The sequence below is a fragment of the Nyctereutes procyonoides genome, unplaced genomic scaffold, assembly GCF_905146905.1.
Source record: "Nyctereutes procyonoides isolate TBG_1078 unplaced genomic scaffold, NYPRO_anot_genome, whole genome shotgun sequence".
Taxonomy (NCBI): domain Eukaryota; kingdom Metazoa; phylum Chordata; class Mammalia; order Carnivora; family Canidae; genus Nyctereutes; species Nyctereutes procyonoides.
In genome coordinates this window covers 18,417,931-18,440,302 of record NW_026575024.1, presented here as the reverse complement: position 1 = coordinate 18,440,302, position 22,372 = coordinate 18,417,931, and the positions used below count along the sequence as shown (strand labels likewise).

Here is a 22,372-nt window from a genome sequence, read left to right as displayed (position 1 = left end):
TTAAATGTTTATTTATTTATTTTAGAGACAGAGTGAGAGAGTACACAAGCAGGGAAAGGGGCAGAGGGAGAGAATATCTAACCAGACTCCTACTGAGTGCAGAGCCCAGCATGGGGCTCAATCCTATGAGCCATGAGATCAAGACCTAAGCTGAAATCATGAGCAGGATGCATAACTGACTAAGCCACCCAGGGGCCCTTTCTTTCTCTTTATTTAACCAGTTTCCAAAATAATATCCTCCAAGTGACCAATGAAGAGTTTTCTTTTTACTTTTTAAAGAACACAATGAGGTTATGCATTTAAATGTATGTGCTATGTTTTATCCCACTGCTGTTGTTCTTTTTCCTTTGGGAAATTTCACGTTGGCTCCTGAATTCTTTTGACATGATCCAGTCAAATTCAGAAAGGAACAAGATGAGAATAAACTCTGGTGTTCAAATGGATTTGGAAATATCTGTATGAACTCATGGTTACAGGGGGTCTGAGTACACATATACGTACACAGAAAGAAAAGAGATACAGATATGTCTGTCTTTATGTTTGCATCCTGGTATGATATGTTCCACGTTCCTACTGTCTATTTCCTGCCCAGACCTGGATGCAGTCATTTTTTTTCCTGGGTGTCCTGTTTCTTTCAGTAGGAGTATGGATGCTTTAGGGGTGCTCGTTGCTATTAGGTAGGTCATTGTTTCTAGGCCTACTTAGAAGTGTGTGTGTGTGTGTGTGTGTGTGTGTGTGTGTGTGTACGGTATATTCAACCACGTACATATAAAGGACAAAGCATATACCAGACAAAATACATCATGAGATCATACTATTATTTGTAATTCAAACTTAAAAGTACAGCATTTTAACTTTACCAACCACACATCTGTATCTCTTTCTAAACATGTCGAAAAGCTGAATTCTCAACCACACCAATATCATTATTCATTTGATTTATCCCCCAATTTATGTAATAGCCTGAGAAAAACTGTATCATTATCTCTCCAAAACATAATTACTAAAAACAGTGCAAGATTTTTGTTTTCCTCCTCTCAGGGTTATATTCCACTAAGTATGTACACTCAAATCATACTGTTTTAAATACACAGCAGCAGGTAGGTTTCTTTTTCTTTCCCAGTGGTAAGCTTAGGAATTCTGAAATTACTTTCTATGTAATACAGAATTGAAGAAATGGGTAAATATACTGAGGAAAACAGGAGTTAGGGATTTCACTGTTGAAGAAGTAAGTTACAAATATATAAAGAAAAAAACTAGAATAACTGTATGGTATTAGAATGGATTTGCAGGTTCCAGTATGAACTCATGGTTAGGTTATGTGCTTATGTGTATGTAAACATACACATATATACAGGAATAGAAATAGATACAGATATATGTGTATTTTTGTTTACTACATGTGTCCATATACACATATGAATGCATATATGTGCATCTATATTCTCTGCATGTATGTATTCTAGGTATGTCCACTGAACAGGCATATAGAAGCAATGACATCGCAGTAGCAAAGGCTGTAACTCACTCTCAGATCTTAGTTTCTAAATATATTTTCCACTAAGATAAAACCAAGACATAGTAGAGAAATAGTTAATCCCAGGCCTGAAGGCAGAAAAAGTACAGGATGAGCACCAAACATATTATTGTGTCAGAATGTAAGGAAGAGCACAAAGAAATATGGAAACATACCCAAATAACACTTCCAACTTGCAGAGGTTTACCACTGGCTATGTCCAGGATGCTACAAATATCAAAATAAATACAGTAGTATAATATAACCCACTGAATGAAAAAAAGAACTCATGAGTACATAATGACATAAATAAATGGGAGAAAAAGGAACACTCTTTCTTATAGTAGAGTGTGACTAACAGAGTTTGAGTAACAAAGCTTAGAAAATCACCCCTTGCCAACCATCACAGTGCTGACTGATTCAGGTAAATTAATCAATGGAAACTAAAACCAGTGGGTGAAACTTTGATGAGGAATAGGATATTTATTTACACGGTCTCAAAGTATCTCTCCAAAACTGCTTATTAATTTTAAAGGGAAAGCAGCAACTTTATAGTGAAGACATCTGGCAGATACCCCTTAACAAAGATATCCAAGCACATATTATCACACAGCTATTACGTTCCTTCTGATGTGATATACTGAGAAGGACATATCACTTCAGTGGTATTACTAAGCCTGAATCCAATCCTGAGGAAATACAAACACAAATTGAGGGACAATCTGTATAAGAACTGGCCCGCAGTCCTTAAAAACATAAGGTTATAAAAGAAAAAGAAAGAGGAACTCTTCTAACTCTAGGAGACTAAAGAGATATGGTCAGTAAGGTGATGGGTGCTCCTGAACTGGATGGATCTCAAACCAGGGGTAGAGTGCCCATAAAAGGACACTGAAATAAAAGATAAATCTGAATACAGACTGTGGATTGAAGGCCGTTTTCTTATTTCCTGATTCTGAGAACTAAACTGTGGTTATAGAAGAGAATGTCCCTGCACTGAGTAACTACACACTGAAGTACTGGGGGCAACTTATTCTGAATGGTTCAGACAAAAAATGGTGTGTGCACACATGTGTTTAAGTCTCTGTATATACTCAGAGAGGTAGGGGAGCTAGAAGGTAAAATGATAAAGTAAATGGGACAAAATGTAAAGAGTTGGTGAATCTTGGGGAGCCTGAGTGACAGTTGGTTAAGCATCTGCCTTTGGCTCAGGTCATGATCATCATGATCATCGGGTCCTGGGATTGAGCCCCAAATCAGGCTCCCTGCTCAGTGGGGAGCCTCCCTCTTCCTCTGCCGTTCCCCCGGCTTGTGTTCTGTGTGTAAAATAAAATAAAATAAAAGTTGGTGAATCTGGATAAAGGCTATACTGAAATTGCAAACTAAAATTATATCAAAATGAAAATGTCAAAAATATTAAATACATTTGAAATAATTTCTCTCTTGGGGTTACACTATCCACTTGATATATGGCTATATTTAATGGTTTTATTTTGCTTCTGCATTTTAGGGATTGAGTACCAATGACCCCTGACCCCACATTAACTTAATCACAATGAAGGGAGTTAAGAAAGAAGAAAACCAAACCAAGTAACTTTGGAAAATGGTATTTTGATTCTATACCGAAAGACTAATGACAAAAAAAAAACCAACCCACTACTACAGTTCAATATTATATGCTGGTAAATTTGTTTCACAGAATATAGGTCAGGAATTCTGCAACTACTTTATGTATATACTAGGATTGAACATACGAGTAAATATACTGTGTTATCATAAAACTTCTCACAGAGAAAGGAGTTAAAAAGAAGGAAGAGGGGAAGGCCGGAGTGATTCCTATTTTGTTGGATTGGAATCAGGAACTCACTGTGGGTGGACAGTATGGGAAAGTACAGATGTGTGGTCTGAGTGCTTGTGTCAATACACATGCATACATATGTTTCCTAGTTCTGTCTGCTTAGAGTCTAGAAGCAATAATACTCTAGAAGCATTGGGCACTCCTAGTAGCCAGATCTTGGTGGCTAAATGCCATTCTTTTTTTAAAAAAGATTTATTTATTTGAGAGAGATAGAGAGACAGAGAGAGTGAGCAGGGGAAGGGATAAAGGAAAAGGGAGACAAGCAGACTCCGCTGAGAGGGAATCACCCATGCCCTGAGTCAAGGGCTTGATCCCAGGACCCTGAGATCATGGCCCAGGTTGGACACTTAACTAAATGGCATTCTTGAATAAAAGGAACCAGCAGGGCACATGGGTGGCTCAGTCAGTTTTAAGTCATGATCCTAGAGTCCTGGGGTTGGCCCCACTTTGGGCTCCCTGCTCTTTGGGGAGTTTGCTTCTCCCTCTCCCTCTGTCCTGCTTCCCCCCACCTGGCTCATACTCTCTCTCTCTGAAATAAATACATAAAATCTTTAAAAAATAAAAAAAATTTAAAAAAAAATAAAAGGAACCAGGGATCCTTGGAGGAACTGTCAGTTCTATGGCTGTGGCAGGAAAAATGCAACATGAACCTGAACATCTTGTGGTACCAGAAAGTAAGGAAGTGATGGACATTAAGGAGGGCATGTGATGTAAGGAGCACTGGGTAACATATAAGACTGATGAATCATTGACTTCTACCTCTAAAACTAATACATTATATATTAATTGAATTAAATTAAAAAATTTATTCAACCAAGAAAATATAAATAAGCAAATAAATAACCTGATGGGAGCATGTCAAAAGGACACAGGAGACAACCTGAGGGATCTCCTAATGACCAAGTATGAACAACAAAATAAATAATGAGAGTAAGAGATTATAGCCCAAAAATAAAACGAGTCTATACTGGCATAAAAAACAAATGGGGATAAAGGACAGCTGTTCTTTACAGTAGAATTCCAATTAATAAGTGTGGAAGAAATGACTGAAATAGAAAGTTATGAGGAACCAAACTCCATGGTAGTAATTGTTGAAGGCAAGAACTACTAATTGATACTAAAATTAACAGGTCAAAGTATGGTGAGAAACAGGGTATTTATAGAGTCCTAAGATATCTCCTCCCAAGATAGTGATTAAGTTTAAGATAAAAATAGTTCCTTTACAGTGAAGAAACCTGGCAGACACCACCTCGACCAAGTAATCAAGGTTAACATCACAAGAAGTTGTATTAACACCATGTACCCCCAAAACGATGCAGTGAGGAAGACATAAAATCACTTCTATGATATTCTTGCCAAAAATTCGTAACCTCAAATCTGATCATGAGAAAACCTCAGGCAGACACAAACTGAGAAATTAGCTGGTCAGTATCCTTCAAAAGTGTCAAGGTCATAAAAGTCTTTAAGGAAAGACAGGTGCTGCTGCAAATTGAAGGAGGCAAGGAATCAGAACTTGTAAAGGAAATCTGAGAACATGCGTTGGATCCCTGATCAGAAAGAGAACATTTGCAGGAAATTGGAGGAATATGAATATGGTCTATAGATTATTGTGTCAATGTTAATGTCTTGGTTTCAATTAGACTACGGTTATATGAAATGTTAAAATTAAGGAAAACTGGGTGAAGAGTCCTAGAAATCTGCACTATTCTGCAACTTTTTTAAAGTTTAAATTTTTTTTAAAAGATTTTATTTATTTATTCATGACAGAGAGAGAGGGAGAAGCAGGCTCCACGCAGGGAACCTGACATGGGACTCGAGGATCACACCCGGATCTCCAGGATCACACCCCGGGGCTGAAGGCAGCCCTAAACTACCGGGCCACCGGAGTTGCCCTAAAGTTTAAAATTATTTTAGAATAAAAAGCTTTTTAATATTCTTCTTCTTCTTTTCTTTCTTTTTTTTTTTTTTTTAAGTAGGGTCCATGCCTGTGTGGAGCCCAATGCAGGGTCTGAACTCAACGACTGTGAGATCAAAGACCTGAGCTGAGATCAAGAGTCGGAATGCTTATTGCTTGTTGGCCTTTTGGCTAAGATCAAGTGAAGAGTCAGAATGCTGAGCTGACTAAGCCACCCAGGCACCTCGGAGAATAAAAAGTTTTTAAAGATTAGTTTTCTTTTATAATGTTATAAAATACTTAGGGCGGTTCCAAAGTCAAATATACAAAAAGGCATGTTTGAAAAAAGTAGCTTCTATCTCTGTCACTTCCATCCTGTTCCCTCGCTCCCCCTACAGGTAACAATTGTTTTTTTATATTTTTAAAAAAAATTTTTTTTAAATTTATTTATGATAGTCACAGAGAGAGAGAGAGAGAGAGAGAGAGAGAGAGAGAGGCAGAGACACAGGCAGAGGGAGAAGCAGGCTCCATGCACTGGGAGCCCGACGTGGGATTTGATCCCGGGTCTCCAGGATCACGCCCTGGGCCAAAGGCAGGCGCCAAACCACTGCGCCACGCAGGGATCCCTACAGGTAACAATTTAAAAATAAAGTGTTTTTTTGTTTGTTTGTTTTATCTTTCATTTGGGGGGCAGGGCAGGAAGAAGCAAGACCCACACAGCTTTTTTAGATGAATGCTAGCATACTAGTGAAGCTCATAGTGAAGGTGAGTATACTATGCATACTTTTCCACCTTATCTTTTTTCCCCGCCACCCAACAATATACTCAAGAGATGATTCCATAGCAGTATATAGAGACATTCCTCATTCTTTTATCAAGTTGAAAATACCATGGCTTAGTCAATCAGTCTTCTATTGCTAGACAACTCAGTTGTTGGGCCTTTGGCTATTACAGTTAGTTGCCACATCCATTTTTGGTATCTTTAGTGGCAGATCTATTGAGGAAGAAGATCTGATGGATAATCAGCAAACAAAGGAAGTGATCAAGGTAACTAATATGGTTTATGAAACCTGCATAGCATGAATAATATGTGGCCACAAGTACTGACACTGATTTTCTTTCTCTGGCTCATCTGATGTTGAAGGTAAATTATAAGAGGAGGGAATTTAGAAATGTATTGAGCAAAAGTCCAATACAGGAGAACTGCAGACACTGCTAATTACCTTCCTGGTATCCATATTCTCCTTATTCCTCAATCCCAGAACCAGGATACTTGTAGAGGGCAGCCATGTGTCCACCTGCAACCACCTCTAGCCTCCCAGGGATGACAAGGGAATACAGCCTGATTGAGGAGATGCAGAAATCTATTGGGATATCTAGAAAAGTTCTGCTCTCCTGAAAAATGCATCATACCTTCCTTCCTTATCTTTCCTGCCTAAGGTATGAAGTATCCATCTTGGAACAAAGAGGATGTAAATCATATTCCCTGAGGATGGTGGAACAGAAAGAGAGAAGGAATCTGGGACTCAGATGACACTGTAAAGCCACCTGACCTTGGACTACCTGTCTCCAGGATTCTTGTTAATGGAGAAAAACCAACCTGTCTCAGGATGGGGGTGGTGGGGGTGGGGTGGCGGCAGGGCATGGGGCATGGTCACAAGCAGCTAAATGACACCAGAAGATAGCTACATGCTCTCTCAAGATGGCTTACCTGAAAGACAACAGGATGAAGTTCTGTCACATGTAAGATACTCATCCTGTTACAGTTAAATCTCAATGACAGTCCTTATTTCCCTAATGAGAACTCACACAAAACAACGTGGTAAACAGAGAAACACTCAGAACTAGGGCAGTGACTGAGATGAAGTCCAAATGTCCAAATGAAATCCTCAGCAAAGGCACAAATACAGAACCTCCAGAGTAGGCCATGAGGAGGGGGCAGGGAGCACCATGGGAAAATTCCAGAGCTCACATGCTCTCCTGCATGATATGCAGGCTCAGAGTTTGTTGCTTACTTTAATACATTTGAGGTGAACAAAGATAGGCCTACAAGAAACAAATAGTGACGTTCAGAAAATTAAAAACAAACAACCAGGCGCAGATCCCAACGACTACAATGGGAAGAAGTCCTGGGGAGTAGCTGAATTGAACAGTGACAGATTCCCAATTGATACCAGCCCTCGTGTCAGTTTCAGATCTAGAATTTGGCACAATCTTGTACCACATCTTTACAATTACATAAAAATTAAATAGTTGGTACAAAAAACCAAGCATAATGTTAACTTCTTTCTTGACCTATATCTACTTTTTTGAGTCATTACCTCGATTTTATTTATTTTTAAAGATTTTATTTATTTATTCATGAGAGACACAGAGACCTAGGCAGCGGGAGAAGCAGGCTCCTCATAGGGAGCCCATTGCGGGACTCAATCCTGGAATTCCGGGATCACACCCTGAGCTGAAGGCAGAAGCTTAACCACTGAGGAACCCAGGTGTCCCCATTACCTGTATTTAAAAAGTACATTTTCTTTAACACTTTACAATGCTACTTGGTCCTCAGTGATAAGCAAAAACAAATGCCTATAGTCACAGCTGAGCCCAACCACACCTAACGCACTGGCATAGCTTCCTAGCCCATTTCTTAGCCCAAGTATTTGATTTCAGGCACAGCAATTTTATATCTCTTCTGGCACTCTAAAAAGTCTGCTTTCACAGGCCAACTACTCACGCAAAAGAGGACTTAGGGGCTCTTCCTGCAGGAGGAATCAGGGCGTACTGGACACTGCCCTCCCTTAACTATTTCCTTTGCAGGCCTGCTTTGGAATAGGAAGTTTCTGGCTCCAGATTTATTCCTTTGGAAAAGGTATCATCCCCTCTTAAAATGTAAACATTTTTGGGAAATAGCAGACACCTGCCCATTCCATTTCTACTGTGTAGCTCAGTTAGTCACCCAAACCAAAGTCTTGACCGCTGTTGTTTCCCCAGGGCCTGGCCTGCTGTGTGGGGCTCAATCAATGTGTCAGTAAGTCAGTCAAGAGCCAGCTGAATATAGGGAGAGAAAAGTTGGCAGCATGGGGAAAGGGTGCTTTGGGGGGCCCAAAAAAGAGGTGGGGAGTGAAAGAGAGCAGCAACTGGAAAGAGACACAGGAGCATACTCAAAAACTTGGCTCACTTTATTTGTGGCCACTGCTGTACAGTAAGTGCCTTATTCCACCTGTCTCAGGAGCACCACCTGTGCTCATTCCCACCTTCTGTTCCCTTGGTCTGAAACATTCTTCCTTCTGATCACAGATTTGAGATCCTGCCCCTCACCTAGGTCTCTGCTCCAGATGTCATCTTCTTAAGAAGCCTTCCTAGATCACTCTCTAGGACAGGGCAAACTGACACCATTCTCATCCTCTGAGTCTGTTTTACTTCTCTGTAACAAGGATGCAGTCTGTACCTCATTCAGTTTCCCTTGTCACCCCACTAAAATGAAACTTTGACGAAGAGCACTAACCACTAGCCTTGCTCACTGTGTCTCCAACCCTTTGAACAGTGCCTGGCACGTCCCAGTATTCAGCAAATACTGAAAGAATGGACCATGTAACAGAACGTTCACAAACTCTCAACTTTCTTCTAGCAAAGAAAAGTAAAGCCAGTAGAATTTAGCCCTTTGAGTTCCAGGCCTACATACTGCTAACAGAGTTGGTGCCAGCAATGTGTGGCAGTGGAGGAAGAGGCCGAGGGGACCAGAAACTCTCTCTTTTGGAATAGTGCATCAGGCCCCTAGAGCGGACCATGGAAGGGGCTCTTGTTCCTCAGGCTGGATTCCCTCTCCCTTCCCAAATGCTGTGGACAGGCAGTTGTGGCATTCCCTTGTGGCGATGCCCACTGCCAGCAGCCCTGCTCTCATGCTTTCTGAACCTTCCCTTTAGGGACCTTATCAACAAGAGCGACAAGGAACCATGCAGCTATACCACGGTTACCCCAAGGCCTATCCAACCCTCAGGAAATCTGGTCTGAAAGAGCAAAAAGTTCCCGGAGGAGCATCTGAGGTGTCACAGGGCAATGAGAAAGCCAGGTGCTGGTGGACTCTGTGAGACCGGTGGTACCCTGCTACTTCCTCAGGCCCATCTCTGCCCTCAGAGCTAGCAGCACTGCTGACTTCCTGTAAACCAGAAGGAAAGAAACCTGCTTTTCACTGCTTGTTTTCATTCTCAGGCTACTCTGAGTACCCTTTGCTGTTTCTTCACCTCAGTGCTCCAGGAACCCTGATGTGCCAGGACTGGATCCCAGCTGTGCCTCCTGAGTGAAGGTGAGAACATGGGAATTCACACTCTCGATTTCCTTATATGCACTGAATCTAAACAGACATGTTCAAGGTTTGAGAGAGGATGTGCATTCACCTGATACCTCTAGGGAAGATCTGCCTGTTAAAGGGACCTCGAGTTGGTTCACCTCTGACACAGGTGCAATTCTTCAGTGCTGCTTTTTTCTCTCCTCAACTCTATGCCTGCCAGCAGTTCTCTGCGGGAAGGTTAGCCTTGGGATGAGGGTATGCAAGGACAGGAGTCTGAGGGAGCCTCATTCTGGCTACAGGTCAAGCTATATCATCTAACCCACCTATACAATTTACTAAAACTCATCTTCTTTTCCCCCTTCAGATTTTATTTATTATGAGAGAGAGAAAGAGAGAATCTCAAGCAGACTCTGTACTGAGCACAGAGCCTGATGCAGGGCTCAATCTTACCACACTGAGATCAGGACCTGAGCTGAAATCAAGAGTTAGATGTTTAACTGACTGAGCTACCCAGGCATCCTGAAAGCTCACCTTTTGATCCGCCGTAGTACTTCTGTGTCTATTCCTTAATTGGTTAAGATCTAGGCCTGTGGGAAGACAGAATTTACTGAACTCCTCAGGCTCTAGTAAGACCAGAGGAAACAGCATATGACACTTGATGTCATTTGTTTCATGAAGACCTAGATTAAAAAAAAAACATCTCTAGCAATTCCTAAGCCTAATTCTACCCCCAAAGCACAGAAAACCCCACCAATGTGATCAGAAGAAAAAGATGAATGAGTGTTTAATAATAATAATGAAAAAGCACCAGAAAAGGTAACAGTGCTCCTAGACTTTTAGCTGACTTCTCAGAGAAAGGAGCTATGTTCTCCAGCTACAGAAGCTGGTTTGTCCACAGACCTGCCTCAGGGCCTCAGGCCTCCTCTAGTCAGGTTGGCTTCCCTTTCAAGGCTCTGAGAGGGTCTTCCTTCTATCAGTCAAGAAACAGTGTCCCAGCACTGGCACTGCTTTCCCATGCTAGTTTGCCTGGGGATAACCATGAACTGCACCAGATCTTTCCACACTTTATGAGACCAGAGTGAATACTCACATGTTCTATCATCTGAACTCAGACCTCTGAGGCCAGGATGAAATCCCAGTAGGGTAAGGCATAAGGCCCTGTTTATGAGATTCTCTTTTCTGTGGCCCTGACATTTGTATCAGGCAGGACACATTTCAATCCACACACAGATAAACGTTCTGTGCCAAGGCCATCTTCCAAAAGAAATACAATCATCTATCAGAGCAGGAATTGTGGTTCTTCAATAACCATAAAGAACTAGAGATGACTGAAAGCTTTCATTCATTTTACAAAAAATATGAGATTATGTACCCTTGTGTGAATGACTATGTGTAGGTCAACATGATGTAACTAGCAAGGATAGTACCAGGGAACAGATAGTCTCATTGTTTCCTACTGTTAGGCTTAGGAACGCATTGCACTGATGTTCACAGCGGAACTTAGCAATAGTCTTGGGAACGACATGAAGGTCTCAAGGTCCCAGTACCCAGACTCTGTCCCCTACATCATATTTATGGCACATAGTACAAGGGCATGTGGAAGAGAGAGCATGTATATTGAGTGTGTACCATTCTGCAGGCAGCCTCCAGCCCCTGGGCTCCTCCCCACACCAACTAAGTACACAACCTTGCTCCATCTCTGTGGGCAACTCAGAACTAGACTTCCCTTTCACTGTCATGTCTTCTTCACAACCGATCCCACTCCCCACAAAGACTGCACTGATCAGGTTTCCTTGCCCTAACATCACTCTTCCCAATTCTTTAATTTCTACCCAGTCTGGCCAATATTTTAAAAATATAGGACAGTTCCCTCTAAGTACAAAACTTTTACAACAACAACAACAACAACAACAAAGCAAATAGCAGTAGGACCAGACCAGAAGATTTGGTGGCCAGTCTGGGAGCCCAAGAGTTGAGGAATTCTAACTCTAACTTGCACCTGGGGCTGCTGCCACCACTGACACCCTCACTCATTTACCTTCTGCCACATTCTTGGTTCAAGGTCCCACCCTGGATGGCCCGGAGTGCTGGTGGTCTGTTTCTCCAATGAGACTGAGCATTACATTAAGTTCAGAAATTGACCCAGCAGACTAAAAGCCTCAAGTGATCCAATTTCCATTTGACTTTGCTGCTATTCCTTTTATTCATCTCTTGTCAGCTCCCCAGCAGTAGATATTAAAAACAGCTTTTCCAAAGCCTCTCCCTTCTCCTGAGACCCCAATTCTGGACAGCCCCACCCACCCCCTCTGGCTGCTATGCATACAAATCGATCACTTCAGATGACTTCATCTTCCCTACCAGGCTCTACCACTCTCATTCTTGCTAGTTCCAGCTCTTGGCATTGGCACCTATTTGCAATTGGTAATGTCCAGGAATTCACCTAGATGAAGCATGGCATCCCCAAATCCTTGCCTTGACCATGACCTGCCTCCAAATGCCAGCCCCGTGCTTCCAATCCCCTCACCCTGGAAATTCCCCCAGGCATGCCTAGCTATCATGCCCTCAAATTACCCACCCAATTTCAGCTTCTCATACCATCATTCTCCCAGGTACCAAGGCTCAGTCAGGTGAGCACTACAAAGGAGCAGAGAACTTTACAGGTGGCAAGGACTTAAGGGTTCATCTGTATCAGAGTCAGCAAACTTCTATTATAGTAAATATGGTCTCTGTTGTGATACTCAACTATGCCACTGTAACATGGCAGCACTAGAGGTAACATGTATACAATGGGTATGACTGTATTCCAATAAAACTACTTCAAGCCAGACAACCAATAGGCAATAACTTCCCACCACCTGATCTATATCACTATCCTAATTAGGTTCTCGCTAGTTACCTAATCAAATATTAGTTTTTGCTTATTTTTATGTCAGTATCAAGTATATTATTCTTTAAAAAAGTGGTTATTCATTATATGTAGCAACTCACCTTTGATCCAAATATCCCTTCACCAGTAGAAAGGCCTGATGGGGAACTAGTCGTGTCCACTGGTTTTCTCTGAAGCTGTACATTGAACACAGTGCCACACAGTTTGTTTTACAAATGATTTTTTTCCCCTGAACTTTAGTCAATTGTCACCAATTTAATAATTTAGAGTGCCATTTTTCCAACTAGTAGACTGTTTTCTTCAAACAAAATCTTATTTGGAAACTGATTAAATGAAAAAGGCAAAGCAGAATGTGTGAAGCAGTAGGTCAGGCAACAGCCCAAACGCCCCCCAGGTGAGCTCCTTTTCTGGTATCCCTTGCAGTGTCCCCTGAGGGGATATCCTTCAATTTTGTGACACAGAAGCCTCTAAACTTCTTTTATCAATCATCTGTATCATGAAAAAGGTTTTGAGCCACTACCACCTTCCCCACTGCATACTCACAATCCTAGTATTAACAAATATCCCATGATACAATATATGCTTAGGGTGAAGTTTATCATTTGTGAAAATGGATGTAAATCTAGAAATGGGATTCTTGACACGTCAGATCTTTTCTGGCTGACACACTGTCCAATGTGGCCAGAATGTCATTGTTTTTACTTTGAAACAGGGCAGATGAAGGACTCTGACCCAAAGAACTGTTAGCTCTGTCATTTTCCTGTTTATTTATGCTTATTTTTTAAAACTGTATTAACTACAATCTTTATGATAATCTTTTAAAGCCACCAATTATTTAATTTTTTAGTTAAAACTAAAAAAAATGTCTGCAAATTCACTCAATTGAGCACATATAAACTCTAATATGCAGTACTAAGTTGACAGCAAATGAACTAGGGAGTGCCTGTCACCTGGCCACACAATGGAATTCTGGGTTACCTGTCGCCTTTACTGTACAGGACATATGACCATCTAAGAAACCAACCAGTGAAAATGCCTGAATCACTCTATATTATCAAAAATTAGAGAACTAGTTAAGCTTAATATTTTTCTTTATGTCAGATAATAAAAATAAACAGTAGTTCTATATTTGGAGGCCACCACTGGGAAAAACCATTCGGTTTAAAGCAAAAAGAAAGAACTACTCCCTGATTAATGGGAAAGGTCGACATTGACTTTTTATTCCGTTCACCCCTGCCCGAGGCCCTAAGCCTGCTGTCCAGCTGATACCACAGCATGAACACAGCAGACACTCTACAGCAAGCCGGGCCCCATCATGATGTTCTTAGATGCAGGGGCAGCTAAGGCAAACAGCAATCATCCTAGTGGTTACCTGCAAGTCATTTTGTGGGTTCCAGTCTGAATCAAATATGATGCAGGTATCGGCGGCTGTGAGATTGATGCCCAGGCCTCCCGCTCTGGTGCACAGAAGAAAGACAAAGCGGTCTGAGTCTGGCTTACAGAACCGGTCGATGGCTGCCTGGCGCAGGTTTCCCCGTACTCGCCCATCAATTCGCTCATAGGTGTATCTGAGGGGACCCAAATGAACGAAAGCCCAGGTGTTAATCATACTTCAATGGAGAGCAGCAAACAACGCAGGAAGCTGTTGACCCGTGGCCTTAAATCCCTCACTTCTAAATGTGGACCAAATGAGAGTAGTCTGCAAGGAATCCCTCCCGCCCACATAGGCAGCAGGGCAGACGCCAGAGACTGCGCTGCAAAACGTACCCCCCCAAAACAGGCAAACAAAAACCAAACCAAAACAAAAATATCAGCCACAAACTAAGGTCTAGAAGAACTGTAAACATAAAATAACAATCCCCACAGCCTGAACAACTTATTCTCCAGTATTTCCCAGTTTTTACTTGCACTGAATCTACTAAGAAGACCAGGAAAAACACATAAAAGCCTCAACTGTCTACTTTATGTAGTGCTCTTAATAAGGAATCAAAGTTCAAATCAGTGTGTAGCTGCTTTGGGGTAACTTGAGAATGGTAAGCAGACTATACCAACAGGCAGTCCTTGTGCATCTGGGCTGGTCATCTTCAGCCCGTCAGTTCTCCTGGGCAGCACACTTCCACACATATCCACCACAAGAAGGATATGAGCTGTGTTGGGGGCAGGGGATGACAACTGAAGACTTCTTAGAGGGAGAGAAAATAAGGAAGTACAGCTGGCTATCATTAAGAAGGCAAACACCTGTGTGGAAACAGGGGCGGAAAGCATAATGGGGAAGAGGATAAAAGGAAGGAGAACAAAACTGAAACTGCTATGGGAGTGTGTTACTATCTGTCCATCCAATTTAAATACAGAAGGCATCTTCGTGATGGAATCATGTGATTAATACAGAATCAATAAAGTAGCAATGTGGACAGCTGCTGATACCTTACTCTTTTCTTATGTACCCTGATGATGAATAAATTCACAAGGGGATGTTACCCAAGGCCCAATCCTGAACAGCAAGCAGGAACTGGCTGGTAAAGCAGAACAAAAAGGAAAATAACAAAAGGACTAAGTCACCCTGCACCTAAAGAACGTGAATCCTAACAAAAACCTTATCGGTAGCCCACAGTTTGGGAAATCAGATTTCTAAAACATCAGATGAATAACCAGTAAGAGAATAAGGATAGACACTCTAGGGTAGACGACTCTGTGTGGGGATGGCTCTAGAAAACAGGGCGAGCAACATAATCCTGACTTCCTTGAGGAAAAGGAAAATCCATATAGAGAAACCAGACCAACACAGGCCTCTAAGGGACACATATGAAGCAAAGAACCAAGTCTGAAAATACGTCTTCCTTCCACAAAGCCACAGTGCATCAACACCTGGAATTACAGGTGTAGATTTCCCCTTTTTCTTCTTTTTTAGTGTAATGGACGTCACTATAATATGTGGTACTATGGTAGCAAATAAAACAGGAGGTGGTGACTTAATAAAGGCAGAGTAGGAAGAGCTTGTGTCTAAGATAAAAGCAAAGGGTTGTATGTCTGGATTCTACAAAACCATATGGCAGTTAGGTATAATGGTCATTACTATTTTTAATAGCCACAGGAATAATAACTTGATATGCACCATCCCATTTACGTCTCATGACAATCCTAAGGGCTGGTTTTATTATCATCCCCTCTGTATATCTGAGGAAACTTCAAAAACAAAAACAATGAAATTCCCCTCAGTCATTGAGCAGGTGAGCTGAACTGAGATCCTTTTAACTCAAAGTCCACATTCTTAACCAGTTTGCTATATGGCCTTCATAATGTATCCTACATTTCAATGCAGGAGGATGGAAAGACTGCCTGAAAAACTTAAATGAGAAAATTAAAGGATAAAATAAGAAACACTGGTAAATTAGACCTGATAACTCTAGTGGAAGCTGGCAGAAGAAACTATAGGTACTGACATGGTTTTGATACCAGTACTCAGAATTCTGGGCATATGGTTGATGCAATGGAAGAAGCACAGGATTTGGAGTCAGAAGACAAGGTTGAGATCCAATTAAACAGGAGTTGCCACCACCCCCACCATCGCATGTGGACGATTAATGCTGAAGGCACCAAGGATTCCCCAGCTATCAGAGAGGAGCTAGATGCCCATGGATTGAGGGAGGCAGGGAATTAGCACAGCTTTAAGGACGAGGAGAAACCAATAAATAGCAATGCTATAACTCAACCACCACCCAGGGGAAAAATTCCCATACAATTATAGTATTCTGCAAGCTATGACATAACAACAGCTTTAGAAATTGTGCAGGATGATTGGAACATTAATTCTCATTTCTATTATTCATTCAGTTTTGAGGGAGTGCTCTCAAAGAACACAAAGCTAAAAATCTATCCCATTATGTGAGTTCTCTTAAACTGTTCCTCACCCACTCCCTTCTGAGCCAGATCCCTTGGCTATGCCCTCACCCCAGTATGAGAATATGGCATGAAATTAAACGGGAATAAAACCAAACTGACAGCTGGAGAGGCATCGAGGCTCGAGAACAAAGAAGATCTTGAGGGCTAGTAAGTCTGAATGAAGAAATCAGACATCAAAAAATTTTCCATAACACACATCAGTGTAGCAATTAACCCTCTGCGTCAACTGTATTTTGAACAAAGTCCCTGGGAGTTTATGCGGCTCATCAAACTGTAATTCTCAGTCACTGTCAAATTTCAACAAGAAGCAGGTGGCAGTCTGGAAAACCTGTGTGCTTTGTTTTGGGGAGGGGGGGACAGTGACGCATTTTTGGCACAACAGGAAATGCTGACCTCAGAAGGCCTGAAGGGAAATGAAAAACTTTCTCATCTCTCAGCAATAACTAGCTGGAAAACAAGGAATGAAAAAAAGAAAATCCCATTCACAATAGTTATACACATATAGAATACAGATTAGGCTCAAAGTAAGAAACATGCAGGACTTGGCAACATGACTCTAGGTGCCATGTTGGTTTGTTCACCATGCCCTAACACCTACAGAGGTTCTAACACAAGGCAGGTACCTCATAAATATTTATTGAAAACAACAGTGTAGACCTGAATATGTGCAGAGTATCAGGTTCTTTAGTACTGAAAAGATATTACTCCTGTTCTACTAAATGTGTAAAAGTCAACCAAATCCCAGCAAATGGATAGATGTATAAATACAAATATGCATATGTGTGTATACACATACACATATATTTTTTTTCTGTAGTTAGGGATAGATGAAAAAAGAGTAAGTCTGAAATTTATCTACAATAATACCTGAGTAAAGGAGTAGAAATACAAAGAATACAAAGGTAAGACACACACCCTGCATAGATAGTATCTCAGTATATTTTATGGACAATATTTTATATGACTGGAGGAAAAGATGTACTACAATGATAAACAAAAAATTAGACACATTTGGAAGTAAATTAGATCTCCACCATTTAACAAAATTACAGAAAGACTAAAGATTTGAAATGTTAAAAAAAAAAATCAAAGAAATTCAGTTAAAGATTCTCAAGTGAGAAATAACTGAATTCAGGAGTGTTTGGGTGGCTCAGTCAGTTAATCGTCCAACTGTTGATCTCAGCTCAGGTCTTGATATCAGGGTCTTGAGTTCAAGCCTTATGTTGGGCTCCACATGCTGGGCATGGAGCCTATGAAAGGAAGGAAGGAAGGAAGGAAGGAAGGAAGGAAGGAAGGAAGGAAGGAAGGAAGGAAGGAAAGAGAGAGAGAGAGAGAGAGAAAGAAAGAAAGAAAGAAAGAAAGAAAGAAAGAAAGAAAGAAAGAAAGAAAAAGGAAGGAAGGAAGGAAAAGAAAGAAAGAGAAAGAAAAGAAAGAACTTAATTCAATATTGCAGAATATCCAAAGGGATCGGGCACTGGTGGCACCAGGTAATCCTGAAAATGGGGAAGCAAAGAGTCTAAAACAGAGGAACAGCTGAATATTTGTGAAAGTATCAGCCTATAGATCACCCACTCCAGCCAGAGGGTAAACAGAAGACCTGTAACTCGCTCTACCCCACAGTTAGAGGTACTATACTGATAAAAGGGAAGAGCTAGAGACTGAGAATTCCCTAGTTCTCTCCATCCCTTCACCACAATTGGCTCCCAGTACAATCAAGTTCCCATCTTATAGGCAGAAGAGAGAAGAAAGACACCTTGAAATATAGACATTGGGATGTTCCTGCTGAATGGACAGTGTTCACATATAGGAGAGCCTATGATCTGAAGCACAGAGTCTCTGCTTCTGGAATGGAGTGGGAAGGTCCTAACACATCAACCCTCCAGCAAGTAACAACCATAAAATGGACAAAATACAAAACAAACAAAACAAAACAAAACAAAAACAAAAAAAAAAAACCCCACAAGTAAACAGGAAAACCAATCAGAGGACAACTGGAGAGTTGAGGAAAGGAGGCAGATTCTGGAGAGGAACAGAAATTTGTAGTTTTGGCCAAAGGCAAAGCCACCGTTATGGTGGCAGAGGAGCAAGGCAGCTACAAACTTGATAAAAAACCACTATCTTTTGGACCAGAGGCACCAGAGGAAGGAATCTAGGGCAATGAGTACTGCCAGAGGGTGAGAAGGGATCTACTGAAAGTAGAGACACAGAGACAGTGAACCCCAAATTCTGGCTACAGACTCTACCAAACACTAGCTAGACAGGCTGATCTCTCCAACTTACACATGCTTGAGGAGGCTTAAGGCAGCTCAGCTGAGACTGGAGCTGCTGCCGACCAGAGACACTGACAGGATGTGCATTCTGGGTCTCCCCTAGTGAACTGCCTCCAGATCAAACTTGCCATCTTCACAGTACCAGAGCAGAATCTTGCATCTCCACAACAAAGTATTCGCAATGTTCAGGGGGAAACACCAAAATTATGCAACAAACTTGTGTGAAGAAAAAGGAGAAACGTGACCCATTATTAAGGTGTCAAATCTAACATGTTATAATTAAAGCAGCTATTACAATTATGCTCAGGGAAAGAATGTATATAGTAAAGATAGGAAATCACAGCAAAGGAACACAAAAGTTAATAATCACATGGAAAGCTTACAACCAAAGTACAATCTCTAAAAGAAAGCACTGGATGGGTGTAGTAATTAGCACAATGGAAACTGACAGAGAAAAGAATAAGAAGACAGATAAAAGAAGAAAAAACAGACTGAAATAAATAAAAGAATAGAGCCTATAGACAATATGAGAAGGTCAAACATACAGGTGATTGCAGTCTCACAAAGAAACAAAAGAATAGAGCAAAAGGAAAAAAAAGAAACTGAAGGAGAACTGGCCAAGCACTTCAAAGTTGGATGAAAGATAAACATTTACAAATTTAAGAAGCTCAATGAAATCTACACAGGATGAATGCCACACATCACAAACTGTTAAAAATCAAAAGACAATCTTGGTAAAACACCACATTACATACAAGGGAACAGGAACCTAAATGACCACAGACCTTCTTATCAGAAACCGTGGGCCAGGACACAGTGGAATAACATTTAAAAGTGCTGAAAGGAGAAGGAAAAAAAAAAACAAAAACAAAAGGCCAACCTAGAGTTCTAACATGAAAAGGAGACAAACGAACAAAAAGAGAAAAAAAAAAATCTGACTTGGATAAAACAGACACTGTAGGAAGATTAAAAAATAAAACAAAATCCCTCTATGATGATTCATCTCAAAAAGGCAGACAATGCACCTCTGAAACAACCAGTTGAATGCTATGAAAATTGATATTTTAGAGAACAAAATATTCTAGGAAATTGAAAATACAATTACATAATGAAAAAATGAAAACCTAGGGGTGGGAGGACAGAGTAGAAGAAAGAATCCCACTAAAGGTGTAGTAAAATATAGTAAGACAGAATGGAAAGAAAATCAAGTGACCAGTCTAGAAGGTCTGACATATAAATAACAGGAGTCCACAAAGAGAAAACTGAACAAAATAGTTTTTAAGTGGAAGATAAAATACAAATTCCCCAGAACTGAAGGAACACAGATCTCAGATGAGAAAGACCTGATCAGTAGCCAGTTCAACGGATCCCATACAAAGGACAGTTCAGTGTATGATTCCAGAGCACTGGGACAAAGAGGAAAAGTCAAAGCTTCTGAATAGAAAAAAACATGTCACATACACAGACCAGGAAGCACAAGGGCTTTGGACTTCTAAGAAGCAACAATGGAAGCTAGAAGACAGTGGACCAAACCCTCAAAATTCTGTGGGGAAATTACTTCTAACCTAGAATCCCAAACCCAGCCAAAGTGTTACTCAAGGAAGAGTCAACTGAAGATATTCCAGGGAGTATCAACATTCACTTATCATCCATCCTCCCTCAGAAGCTCCCTGAGGCCATACATGGGATCCACCAAGGAGGAGATTTCACTCAAGAGGGAAGGAAAGAAACTTGTCAGTGGGAAGGCAGGAGAGCACAGGTGGTGGTGTGTTAGCAGGAGGGAAGAGCACCAGGCCGGAGAGGGTCACCACGGGTGGTCCTACCAGAGGTGGCTCTGAGCAGACGGAGTGGACACGCTTGAACACAAGAGGAGACTTACACAATCGAGATGAATTTTGGAACCAAAGTTATCATAGGGAAACAATGACAGGCAATCAAATAAAAAAAGAATTTTTAGTTTCAGGGGAAAAAAATTGTGCAAGAAAAAAATTGTAAGCAGCATACTAGATGGCTGGGCTGTCACTTAGTGTTTACGGGAGTCATGTGGGGAGGAGGGGGCAATGAGAGAAAACAAATGCTTATCTTCCATAGTGGGAACAGGTAATACCCCAAACTAAAAATCATCAAAAAATTACAACTACTAACATTGTTTAGGTATAGCTATAAATACCAAAAGAAACAGTAAAAGGGTTTACAGTAATAGTTTCTGGGGCTGGGTGGGAAGGGTGCTATTGGGAAAGGCACTTTTTTGAAAGTCTAACAAAATAATTTGGCTCTTTAAAATATGTACATGTATAACTTTGCTGGAATAAAAACTAAATTAAAAAGAAAAAATTAACGATGATATTAAGGCCAGAAGAACCCTGTTTGATGCAGCTGGGGTGAAGAAACCACACCAAAAAAAAACGTAAAGAAAATACTTAAGAATATTTATTTGAGTGTTTGGTTGAGAGATAGAGGAAGCCTTTTTAAGCCTATTAGTTTAAGCATTTAACCTTAAATTTAAGCATAAATAAGCATGTAAGTTTATTTAAAGCTGTTTTAAAATGCGAGTTTTGACTACTAGAAAACTTGAAACTTCTAAAAGTAAGATAAACAAAAAAATCATACTCATAAACAAAAAGTAAAAAACAATACTAGGGAATAGTATGCTATATTCTTAAGTAAACAATTCTTATAATAAAAAGGCAAAGAGCAACAGAAAATGGAAGAACACGAATAAGCAGTTCACACACACAAAACTGCAAATAGCTAATATATATGGAAAAATATTTACTCCCATTATTACTCAGAAATACAACTTAAGAGACCATAATTTTGGCTCACTGAATTAGCTAAGATTAAGTGGGGTATGGGGGGAAAAGCAAGGGGAGAGAAAGCATTCTCGTACATTGTTCAAAGGCATAAAGCTAACAATATCTTTCCAGAGGGTATTTTGGAAATATGTATCAAGTGCTTTTAAAAGTGTACATCAGAACTTAGCCTAAAGAAATAACTGGAAACATTCACAATGACCCTAAAGGGACAGCTACAGGGTTCCTTATAATCCTGAAAAACTGGGAACAACATATGGTGTCATCAAAATCAGACTGTAGAAAATGAATTTAAAAAAAACTCATGATATATTAAATAAAAAGGTGAACTACAAAATAGAATGTAGAATATTAACAAATGGACGACAAAACTAAATGTTTGTGTGCACAAAATAGAAAAGATATTCCATCTTGTGTATGAGTGGGAGCTTGGAGCCAGTGGTAAGGTCATATATATCTGACTTTTCAAAGGAAATTTAATACTTAAATAATTTGAAAACAAAATGAGCAATACATGATAAGAACAAAGTGCATAAAAGGGAGCTATGAGACATCTGTATTTGGTAAAAGTCTGTTTATTACACTGTTACCCATTTTGCAGGGGAGGTTCTTTTAAAAAAACAAACTGCGAGTCAGTAGTTGTATATATTTTGAAGAGTCAGATAATATATTTAAAAGAAGCAAGTTTTTGGCAATGGGTTCCTATAGTAAATTTATAAAATATGAAATTGCATTAACTAGTTTTGATTTACTCATTATACCTTCCCAAAGAAAAAAATAATACACATCTCAAGAATTCTCTACCTAAAGACCTCCACTGTAGGACTCTGAGGAATTCTTTTATTGTCTAATTTGATTCTGGAGAACGATTTATGTCACATTAAATGTCAGCGTATCCCACTGCTGAATGTGTCAGTTCTGTTAACACTTCTTCTATCAATTACATGTTACAACA

General features: G+C 40.4%; 1 protein-coding gene across 4 annotated transcripts in view; it reads right to left on the bottom strand.

The window, feature by feature from the left end:
* CHD6 (chromodomain helicase DNA binding protein 6) overlaps window positions 1-22,372 on the bottom strand; it is a 203,486-nt gene that overhangs the window by 59,992 nt on the left and 121,122 nt on the right. For all 4 annotated transcript variants that reach the window (XM_055346281.1, XM_055346261.1, XM_055346291.1 and 1 more), the window contains one exon: window positions 13,807-14,002. In XM_055346281.1, the coding sequence (XP_055202256.1) occupies window positions 13,807-14,002 (196 nt within the window). The remainder of the gene's footprint in view (window positions 1-13,806; window positions 14,003-22,372) is intronic.